The sequence below is a fragment of the Seriola dumerili genome, unplaced genomic scaffold (assembly GCF_002260705.1).
Source record: "Seriola dumerili isolate Sdu_G_001 unplaced genomic scaffold, Sdu_1.0 BDQW01000493.1, whole genome shotgun sequence".
Classification (NCBI taxonomy): Eukaryota; Metazoa; Chordata; class Actinopteri; order Carangiformes; family Carangidae; genus Seriola; species Seriola dumerili.
In genome coordinates this window covers 176,715-188,555 of record NW_019174748.1, presented here as the reverse complement: position 1 = coordinate 188,555, position 11,841 = coordinate 176,715, and the positions used below count along the sequence as shown (strand labels likewise).

The window sequence follows — 11,841 nt, the reverse complement described above, 5'->3', positions numbered from 1 at the left end:
CTCAGTCTTTATTTGTAACTGTTAAACTTGTCTCCCTGTTAAATTGTCTCTGTATCTGATCGTCCTCTACCTGTGTCCTCACACTGAGACCTGACTCCTGGACTCAAATCCTTTATTTGTGTCCTTTCTCCTCCATGGATTCAAAACACATATCAGGAAGGATCATCACAGACCTCATGGACCTCATGGTCATCAGGCATCACTGACTGACACTGTTTTAATCTCACTCCTGAAGCTCTGAGCTGCTCAGTGTGAAAACAGATGAATACAGGAGGAATCTGAATGTGAATTGGGGGGGGGGGGGTCTATTGTTCTGCTAATATGGGGATGGGGGTTGTATTCACCAAACACTCATCAGTCAGGGTAAAGGGGATCCACATAGATCCACATTAGAATAATAGAGAGAGAGAGAGAGAGAGAGAGAGAGAGAGAGAGAGAGAGAGAGATAGATAGAGAGAGAGAGAGAGAGAGAGAGAGAGAGAGAGAGGATTCATTAAGCTGCTGCAGTTTAACAGGATCTGACGTTTTTCAAAGTAAAATCCCACATCCTGTCCATAATAAATCCTGAAGGAGAAAAAAAAACTGTTTCCATGGAGACAGAGAAGTCTGACGCCACCCGAAGTCCTGTAGTTTGTGTTGTGAGTAACAGGTTAAAGTCAGTGTGTTGTCCTCATACAGTCAGATTGTGTAGTAGTTTCATTATGTGGTTTTAAAATGGATTTTCATTCTGTCTTTCCATTTTGAACATTTTGTTTTAACACATTTACGTTGCGCTTTTATTTGGACAGTCAGGGTCTATTCTCTTTTTATAACATAATTTCTCTTCCTTCTCATTTGACCCTGAGATAATGAATCTAATTACAACTGCAGGTGTCTTACAGCAGAGGGTCAGCCAACAGTAACACATGACTCACACGTGACCTCAGACTTCAGTGTCCAGCACATGTTTGGCTTGATTCTTGGATAACATAAGATTTTTAAAAACGAATGAGCAAAGTCACTTCCCGCGAGACTTTTATTTTTTTAGTGCAGGTTTATTTTGATACGGCGGAGCGGAAGTAGTTAGTATGAGTCTGCAGCTTCAGCAGTGACTGTGTGTGCAGACCGAGACTCACAGAGCAGATAAACCCGCGTCTAACTGAGCAGGAGAATAAGTTTTAACTGTTGTAACTGGACTGTCCTGAGTGAACCCGCTATTATTCCGGATTTTACCCAGATTTAATCCGGGTCTGAGGCTCCGCTGCAAACAGGATGGTTCGGGGTTTGCAGGTATTTAAATTGTGTAAACTAATTAACACAGAGCTCCGATTCAGAGCTATTTTATTTTCCGTGTTGTGTTGTCTGATTATTTGTTGGTTTGTGTGGCTGATTTTGTTAAATGTGGCTGATGGATCATGAGCAGAAAAGATATAAAAGAAACAATAAATAAATATTATTCATCTAGACTGTATGACTGTTATCCACTGTAATGTGGTAAAGACAGTGTTACTATGTGTTAGTGTGTGTGACTGTGTGTTGCAGTGTGTTACAGTGTCACTGTGTGTTAGTGTGTTACAGTGTCACTGTATTACAGTGTGTAATTGTTACAGTATGTGTTACAGTGTGTCAGTGTTACAGTGTATGTTTCAGTGAGTCATAGTGTTTCAGTGTTTTAAAGTGTGTTTCAGTGTGTGTTACAGTTTGTTTCAGCATGTGTTGCAGTGTGTTACAGTGTCGCAGTGTGTTACAGTGTATGTTTCAGTGTGTCATAATGTTACAGTGTTTCACAGCGTTACTGTTTGTCACAGTGTGTGTTTCAGTGTGTCACAGTGTTTCAGTGAGTTAGTGTGTGTTGCCGTGTGTTTCAGTGTGTCACAGTGTCACAGTGTTACAGTGTATGTTTCAGTGTGTCAGTGTTTCACTGAGTGTTACAGTTTGTTTCAGTGTGTGTTGCAGTGTGTTACAGTGTCACAGTAAGTGTTACAGTGTGTGTTACAGTGTCACAGTATGTGTGTGTGTTACAGTGTCACAGTGTGTGTTGCAGTGTGTTACAGTGTATGTTTCAGTGTGTCAGTGTTTCAGTGAGTTACAGTGTGTGTTACCGTGTGTTTCATTGTGTCACAGTGTTACAGTGTGTTACAATGTGTCACAGTGTGTCACAGCGTTACAGTGTGTCACAGTGTGACAGTGTGTCACAATGTGTCACAGTGTGTCACAGTGTTACAGTGTATGTTTCAGTGTGTCATAGTGTTTCAGTGTGTTTCAGTGTGTGTTACAGTGTGTTTCAGTGTGTTAAAGAGTGTCACAGAATGTGTTGATGTTGCTGCAGTTCGGAGGTGGATGGTTGTGGTGTTCAGGAGGTCACTGGTTGTCATATAGACAGTCACTTCCTGTGGTTCACATGATGTGGAGGTGTAGAGTTAACTCTGGTCCAAACATCACGAAAATATTTTTAGGTCATGATGCACGGTCTGAATCAGTCCACAGATTTAATTGAACCCATGTGATCACGTGACTAGTTTTGCACATGGTTGCCTGGACACAACTTTTCAAGTCTGAAAGTTGTGATTTCTATCTTTCCTCCACTTCATACGTTTCTTTTGGAAGCGACAGGTGTGATGCACCTGTCCAGGCGTAAAGCCACAGAGCTGCTGGAATATTCTCAACATGATGAACCTGTTCACTGATCAGTGCTCACTGATAGTTGACTAATGTATGTAAACTCATCACTGTAGTAACAGTGGTTACATAACCTTCAAAATGAGACACAACGGTGCACACACGTGTCATAGGTGACACCCCCCCCACACACACACACACACACACACACACACACACACACACAGGGGCTGCTGTGTGTGCTACTATGCGTAAACTCTGATGAGCTTCTGCTTCCATGTTTTGGTTTGAGGGCAGAGAGAGGACACACACACACACACTCAGTAACTCTGTGTTGAATATTTAAATCTTGTATTTGCATCTCTTTGTCTGCAGCTGCAGCCTTTAATCACTGTGTGTGTGTGTGTGTGTGTGTGTGTGTGCGCTGTATTGTAAATTACACAGTAATGAACATTTCCAGTCTGTTTGATGTGTTAAACGTCTCTCATGTTTTAATGTTCAGTTTTTAATGTGAGAAGACTCATGAACTCATCTCAGTCTGCGTGTTTACATTACGTTTACATCACGTTAACATCATGTTTACATCACATTAACATCACGTTAACATCATTTTTTACATAATTTTTACATCACTGTAATGTCATGTTTATGCCACATTTACATCTTTGATCTTGTGATCTTACCCTGTCCCTCCTGAGACCACGTCTTGTACAGGTCTGTAGAGTCCAGGACAGAGAACCAGTCAGGAAACAGTTTGTTCTCAGTGACTTTTATCAGCACTGTGAGATCAGCTGTTCAGCCAGAGACCTGCATCACAACCCCCTACACACAGACTGAGCCAACAAGGTCAAATACCTGTGTGTGTGTGTGTGTGTGTGTGTGCGTGCGCGCGCGCGCACAGAGGAGAGATGATTTGTACCATCTTAACCACCAGCCATTTTCCCTGTGCAGCACCTGGGCAGGTAAACAGCAGTTTATTGTTCATTTCCTTCACATTTTATAAAATTAATCTTCACACCTGGAAACATTGAGTAAAGTTTTTACACCAACAAATCATCGACCACACACAGTCCAGGTGTTTAATGTCACATCAGTAAAAACAGAGATGAGCTCTGCTCCACCTCCTCAGTCATCCAGAGTCAGAACAGAAAGAAAGGTTAGAAACATGTTTCATCTCCTGCTCTGAAACAAAGAAGAAGAAACTAAAACTGCACCAACAAGAAACTGTTACAACAGTTAAAACATAAAGAGGAAAAACCTGGACATGACCATTTTAAACCACAGATCCTGGTTCAGGTTTAAAATCTTTATCCTGACCAGATGATCATTTGACCAGGTCACGTTACAGTCAGAAGTAATGACACTGCACATGGTTATAATATGATGAATATAGAATCACAGACATCACTGTGTTTATTATGAAAGTCAAAGGTCAAGACCTCAGCTGACACAGAGGAGAGGAAATGATTCAATGATCAGCAGATCAGCAGACTGATCAGTATATTGATCGGTGAGGGATGTTTGAGCTGCTCAGTGAAGGTCTGAAGACAGAAACAGGACTGAAGCTGCAGGTCTGGACTCGACTCAGGACCCAGGAATGCTAGAGAGGGAGGGGCGAGGGAGGAGGATGAAAGTGGTGAGGAGCTGAAATAACAAAAGGGAGGGGGAAGAACATTTGGTGTTAGAGTGTGTGTGTGTGTGTGTGTGTGTGTGTGTTTGTGTGTGTGTGTGTGTGTGTGTGTGTGTGTGTGTGTGTGTGTGTGTGTGTGTGTGTGTGTGTGTGTGTGTGTGTGTGTGTGTGAGTGAGAGAGAGACAGTAACACATAAGTCGTTACCATCATAAAACAACAGTCACTTCCACACACTGGTCTTAGCTCAGCAGGTCCTGGTCATCACAGGTGGTCTAACTAATCCAGACTACCCTGCAGTCTCAGACTCTTATTTTGAAATAAAGCTGAGTGCTAGGCTCCATCAGCGGTGAGTGTGTTTTAGACCATTTTAACGAGCTTTGATCCCAGACTGCGTGAAACCTTGTTAGACCTCTGACCAGGTCAATGACAGATTCTCATGTTTAATGTTTTATCGTGTGTTTCAGCCTCTCACAGGGTCTCAACATCTGTATCTGATCTCAGTGCTCAAACCTTTGATAATGAAACTGTGACACTGAACTGCATCAACACATAAATCTGTATCTGGACACGATGACATCATGATGGTCTTGGTCCTGATCCGGCTGTCAATAAGCTGCACGAATACAGGTTTAGGTTTAAGGACTTGTTTCTATGACAACAGGTCCTGATGAATGTTAAACAGCTCCAAAAGATCCAAACTCATCACCAGTCTGATCTGAAGATCAGGAACAGTGAAATCTATGAACCTGTTTCAGTTCAGGATCAGATCCAGACTAAAGTCAGACTGGTGTTGGTCTATCAGACTGGTCAGACTGATGGTAGCTCCATGGCTATCAGTACCACCCCAAACAACCAGGGATTGGACCCTGAATCCTGATCAGACTGCCTTGGTCACGTTGGAGAGGGGAACTTGACTGAGACTGAGCAGAGACTGTTAGAACTCTGCTGCTATCACCAGGTCTGCATCACCAACACCCAGACAGGGTCTCTGCACATGGTGTGACACTCCCAGGATCCAAGAGCTGGCACCAGCTCAACCTCATCATCACGAGATGAAATTGTCTTAGCAGAGTCCTCTGCCCAGCTACTGGACCATCAGGGGACTCCAAGGGACCAGGGGAACAAACTACCAACCCTGTGGTCAGAGGACCACCTGACACATAGCTTCTCTTCAACATGTTTGAATTATCAGGATGTTTAATGTTAATGTCTGAGCCTCACACACACACACACACACACACACACACACACGTGTGATAACAGTTTGTTCAGATTGTGTTGTAACACTCAAACTGTTGTGATGATGTCACTAAGCTGTCCACCAGCTGTGTGTGTGTGTGTGTGTGTGTGTGTGTGTGTGTGTGTGTGTGTGTGTGTGTTCCTTGCCTCCTCTATGTGTATAATTAGCTTCAGTCCATTGTGTGGTTTGAGTTGAATTTTAACTGTTTCCTCGCCAACACTGAGTTTTGTGTTGTTTGTTGTTGTGTGGATAGTTTTCTCTTGCTGGACTTGTGGTCTCATGTCTAGAGGACTGGACTTGTGGTCTCATGTCTCAGGTCTCAAGGGGATTAGTTCTTCAGTGAGTAAGTGATTCAGGTTTTCAGGCTGTGTGTGAAACCAGATCTGGACCTGACTCCTACTGGTTTCACTCTCTCACTCGTTTCCTTTCTCTTCATAGCTCATTTCCTTCTTCCTGTTTCCTGTCGGCTCCACTTCCTGTTCTCAGGGACATCCAGTGAGGAGTCCTGCAGTCACAGGACATGTCGTTCTGGATCCAGAGGGGTCAGCAGGTTTCTGGTGTGCTGCAGGTTGTGTTGTTGTTCTGTTTGTGCTGCTGGTGGGAGACAGTCAGAGTCTGGACCTGTTCACTGATCTGTCAGGGTTCATGTGACACAAACTCTTCATGAAAACTGTGTGTGTGTGTGTGTGTGTGTGTGTGTGTACTTTTACTTCTGATTTTAAACAGATATTTCTTTCTAAAATTAATCATTTAAAATTTAGGTTAGAGATTTTCACAATAAAAGTCTGCTGTGAACTTAGGATGGTGGTCAGACAGGTGTGAAGGAGGTCAGACTCCCTCAGACCCCCCCCCCCCTCCTCAAAACACCCTTTCAGAGTTCCCCAAGGAGTGAGGACAGAGGGTTGTTGAGATGTTGTGATAGTTTTATCCTGTAGGAGGAGCTGTAACTGTTCATATCTTTCTGTATGTGTTTGTAGATAACAGCTGTTTAGTCTACAAACTGATAACCCTGCGCTATGCGTGTGTGTGTGTGTGTGTGTGTGTGTGTGTGTGTGTGTGTGTGTGTGTGTGTGTATATGTGTGTGTGTGTGTGTGTGTGTGTGTACTCAGGCGTGTCAGTATTTGCTGTTCTTTTCTCTCTGAATCAGTGAATCTGAACGTCTGAGTCTAAATCATTTCATATCACTGACAGGAGGAGGAATGATGAAGGTCTGATTGAAGTGATGAAGACGATGTGACTGCAATGTTGAAGGTCCGACTGTAATGATAAAGATATGACTGATGGTGAAGATGTGACTGTAATGATGAAGGTCTGACGGCTCCTCTTCCTCTGTGCTTGTTCTCTCAGGTCTGTAGGTCTGAAGACTGTTTAACTCCCTCTGGAGGGCAGCTGTGGAACTGCACCTGCACCACCAGCTAACAGCTAACAGCTAACAGTCCTGTGGTTGGTGTTGAGGCTGTTGATGGCCACAGGAGTGAACTACTGGAGCTCTTATGAACCCAGTTACAAGGTGAGGAACAGACATCCACTCATCTGGAGACAGGAAGAGTGTGATACAAAACAAAGTTTGTGTGTATGTGTGTGTTACTGTCATACAACATATTAACATGTCAGAGGCAGTGTTGTCAGTGCTGTCTTGTTTGCTGACACCACAAGACACATTCTCTGTGTGTGTGTGTGTGTGTGTGTGTGTGTGTGTGTGTGTGTGTGTGTGTGTGTGTGTGTGTGTGTGTGTGAGAGGTGGAACCCCCTGGAGTTCTTTGTGTTGCTGGTTTCTTTTATTACATTGTGTTAATACTGCAAAAAGATTTTCCTGAACTGAATCACCGCAGTGATTGACCATTATTGGATCATGAACGATATGAAACATGATCAATATGAAACATGATCAATGGTGGATTTATCTGTTTGGATCAGCAGATGTTTTTACTTCCTGTTGTACAGGTGAGTGAGAGTGTGTGGGGCGGAGAACAGGATTCCAGCAGCGAGGAAGGAGGAGGAGGGGTCACATGGGAAACACCTGCCATGGAGGTCAAAGGTCAACTCATCTTAGCACCTGGTGAGAACAAACAACAGAATTTATATCAGAGACTGACCTGAGGTCTGTGGTCCACACCTACAATGTGTGTGTGTGTGTGTGTGTGTGTGTGTGTGTGTGTGTGTGTGTGTGTGTAGACCCTCTCACCTGTCCGGACAGGAAGCAGAGGGAGCGAATGGCAGAGCTACAGGAGAGGAGGCGGAGCCTGCAGGCGCTGCTGAGCACGCGACTGGCTGAGCTCAGACGCATCTGTCTGCAGGAGGCGGTGAGTGATGTCAAAGTTTCCAAAGAGGGATTATCCAATTATAGCTAATAGTCCTGGACCCGTCTGGTCCTGGTACTGCTGGACGGGTCTCATGCTGTCAGGCCCGTCTGGTCCTGGTACTCTTGGACCAGCGCATGAATGAAGTTAATGTGACGTGTTTGAAGGTGAGTTTTCCTGTGTTTTCATTGGTCAGGAGCTGACAGGTGCAGTGCCCAGTGACTTCCCCCTGGAGGCAGGAGAGAAACCCCCCTGTGTCCGGCGGAGAGGGGGGGTGTCCCGCCAAGCAAACAGGAAGTGTAGAGCAGAGGTGAGCGACTCGTCACACACTCTAGAGTATTCTGGATCCTCGGAGAACTGGCTCAGTCTCAGAGGTGGACTAGACCGGTACTCAGAGGGGCTCTGACCTCCACCAAGACCACACAGTCCTACACACGTGTCCGGCTATTATATAAGAATAAAGGATTATGGTCAGACCCAAAACCTGATCTGGTGTCAGAGTGAGACCAGGTCCAGTTAAAGAAGAAAGAAAATCAAAAAGTCAGATATGTATAAATCCACTGTTCTGTGTGTGTGTGTGTGTGTGTGTGTGTGTGTAGGAAGAAGACTGTCAGCGTTCGAAGCCGAAAAAAAATTTATTCAGTGGAGCTCTGAGGAAACACAGCGACTCCGAACACAACACACACAATCAGACACACACACACCACGGCAAGAGGACTGTACACAGAGGCTGCCACACAGGTAACACACACACACACACACACACACACACACACACACACACACACACACACACACACACACACACACACACACACACACACACTCTTTGGTTTGGTCCCTGCTACTGAACTGTTGAACCTGAGAACTGATCTGCAGTCTGTCTCTGAACCTGTCTTTGTTTCCTCTGTTCACTTTGGAGACGAGTTCCTGGAACTAGATCAGGATTATGAGGCCTGGATTCTCTCAGATCCTGGTTGGCTGAGTAGACGTGTTATAGCTTTGATTTGGTGTTTGAATGTAAAGCCCCTTCAGATATATATGAATAAAGTCCCTTTTCCACTGGTCGACAAACCAGCTAGCATCAGGTTTTTGATGGCAATGGAAAAGTGAACAATCATCAGTCACAACTGGGTCAAATGCCGCTGCAGTAGACACAGGCATCTATCAGCTCCAGCTCCAATCAGCAGTGATGTAAACACAACACCCGGGTAAACATGCTAATTTTCTTCCCTTTTCCTGCTGTAACATCTTTTAGAGCACGGACACTGTAAACACACCTGTCGCCTGTCCAGCACAGTGCTCTCTGAGAGCGAGCTGCAGCCCTGAGATAAGTTTTAAAATCACACAATCACCACCTGAAGCCTCTCACACGGAGGCTCTCACACTGACAGCAGCACCAACCCGGGGATGAGACGTGACAGATCCCTTTTATTAGTTTGCTCGACAGCTAACAGTTCACCCTCTCTCCACTGTGTGTTTGCTCTTTAAGTGCATGTGATGACATTGCTCCTTGCTATTGTGTGGGTCCTCAGTCCAAACAGAAAGACAAACTCGACTGGCAGCGGAAAAGTGGCCAATCTGCTTTTATTAGCAGGTTTACCCTCGTTTAAAAAACCTACTTATACCCACTAATGTTGGTGGAAAAAGGGTATTACTGGGGACGAGGTCTCAGAGTGTGTGAAACAGGACAGCCTGTCTTCATGCTGAAAACTTTCCATTCAATAACACACACAGACACACACACATACACACACACACACACACACACACACACACACACACACACACACACACACACACACACACAGACACACTCAGTTGGCAGTAGATGAGAAGTCATTGTTTAAGGAAGATGAGGAAACCTGCCTCTTCCTGCCTTTATTCCGCAACTGTTTCTGTGTGTGTGCGTGTGTGTGTTGTATATTTTCAGATGACACAGTGAGGTCAGAGAGCAGCTCAACATCAGACTCAACAGGACATGACAAAGGTAACACACACACACACACACACACACACACACACACACACACAGTGCGTTGTAGCTGCGCCCCCCCAGACTAAGCTGCTAATTACATCATTGCACACAGTATTAATAATAAAAATAAATAAATAAAAATAATAATAGTAATTAGTCTGTTAAACATAATTCTTCAGCAGTCTGTTTATTTTTCTTCAGAATATGTCAACATGTGTTTGATTGACAGCTCCCCTCAGTGAAACAGTGAATTCAGTATCATTACTCTCTCTCTCTCTCTCTCTCTCTCTCTCTCAGATGATGGTGTGTCTCAGTGTCGGCCCCCGCTGGTCTCTGCTGGTTCTCCAGTGGAGGTTTTCTACCAGAACAAAACCGGAAGGAGCTCTCTGCACAACAGGTACATTTATCTCCACATTTAGCATGTTAGCTTGGACAATTAACATGTTAGCATCAACAGTTGGCATGTTAGCTTCAAATTTAGCATGTTAGCTTAGACATTTAGCAAGTAGCTTTTAATAGTAGTATAATAATGATATCATACTTCATGATCTGTGATAGCTTTTGTTTGGACCAGTGTGATCTCTGAGAATGTATGAGGCCATGTCTTTAACAGAAAAAAGAACAGATCAGCTCTTCCAGGAAGTAGTCAGGTCCTCTACTGAGGTAAAAGTCTCATACCACACTGTAGTCTAAGTGTTCAGGTATAATCAGGACAGTGTATCAATTAAATCAAATCAAATCAAATCTTGTAGCTGTGATACAGCCTCTTCTGTCCCTCTTCTCTTTCAGGACAGAGCATCCAGAGACTCTTCAGACCCACAAGCCCCTCCCCCTGCCTCCCTCCCACCCACCCCCCCTTCCCCNCCCCCCTTCCCCTGCATCCTCCCCCTCGCTCTCAGGACTCCTCCTCCTCCGGCCCCTCAGATGCAGGAGCAGTGGGTGAGGCGGGGGTCAAAGTTAACGCAGCTCATCGCAGTAACAGCTCAGATGGCCACCTAGACCGCATCAACTTCCCGGAGGAGGAGGGGGGGCCACAGCAGGGAGGACTGTGGGTAAATGGTCTGCCGGGGTCCAGAGGAACAAACGCCACTGGTGCATTCAGGAGCTCTGAGACGCTGACGGACGGATGGACAAGGACGAATAACAGACCTGTGGAGGGAGGAGCGATGGGAGGAGGGGCAGGGCGTGGAAGAGGGGGAGGAAGAGGAGTGGGGTACAGCGAGGTCCTGCTGGACTACGTCTGGGGGAAACAGCAGCTGCTGCAGCGACAGCAGTCCCAGGCCAGTAACAGACAGCCAATCACATCGCAGCACCAGCTGCTCTACAACGGTCACTCCTCCTCCCAGCAGCCCCCCGGAGCCCCGCCCACCTACCATGGTCACCACAGCGACCAGCGGCGAGTCAAAGTGACCCGCACCAAATCCTGCGGCCCCTTTCTCCCGGTGCAGCAGAGCCAGTCCGATACCCATAATCCTCCTCTGTCCGCCATCCAGCCTGATCCCCACCCCCACCTGCTGCCTCCTCGACCCCCACAGCTGCCCCCCAACCAGGACACACAGCTGGAGGAGGCCACCAGGAGCCTCCACAAGGCCCTCGCCCTGGAAGGTAAGAACTAGTTACATCACACAGCAGAAAACATCTGAGAACACCTGAGTCCACCTTAAACACCTGAGTTCTCCATAAAATACCTGAATCCACCTTAAACACAAATGAAGTAATGAGCAGTGGGTGTTGAGCAGGATCAGCTGTTGATGAGTTGGGGACTTTAAAGTCCACAGTGAGCTGAATGGGCTCTGGCTATGTCAGACCTCCTGACCTCACCTGTGTCTACACATGATGAACTCCTCACTGGCTGAAACACCTGGTCCAGGTAATCTGATGATTCTTCGTGACCCCACCTTGGTCCTTGGTTGGGCTGGGTCCAGATTGTGTTCATAAATTGATTCATACAGCGCGTTCCATATGATTATGCAAATGTTATTTTTCTATTTTCCAAAATAGTCGATGCAAATGACAGTCAGTATAATTTTCAAGTCATCAACCGTTAGAGTATAATTAAAATTTTATTGAACAAACCTCCCAATCCCAAAAAA

At 45.5% G+C, this 11,841-nt stretch overlaps 1 protein-coding gene across 1 annotated transcript; it reads left to right on the top strand.

Moving 5' to 3' along the window:
* The first annotated feature begins 1,134 nt into the window (after positions 1–1,134).
* On the top strand, positions 1,135–11,364 carry LOC111235432. Its single transcript, XM_022763897.1, has 10 exons — positions 1,135–1,269; positions 6,818–6,980; positions 7,415–7,529; positions 7,646–7,773; positions 7,967–8,080; positions 8,370–8,511; positions 9,704–9,760; positions 10,046–10,145; positions 10,362–10,390; positions 10,538–11,364. The coding sequence occupies exons 2-10, from the start codon at positions 6,933–6,935 to the stop codon at positions 11,362–11,364; spliced, it is 1,560 nt and encodes a 519-aa protein (XP_022619618.1). The 5' UTR covers positions 1,135–1,269; positions 6,818–6,932.
* Positions 11,365–11,841: the final 477 nt, after the last annotated feature.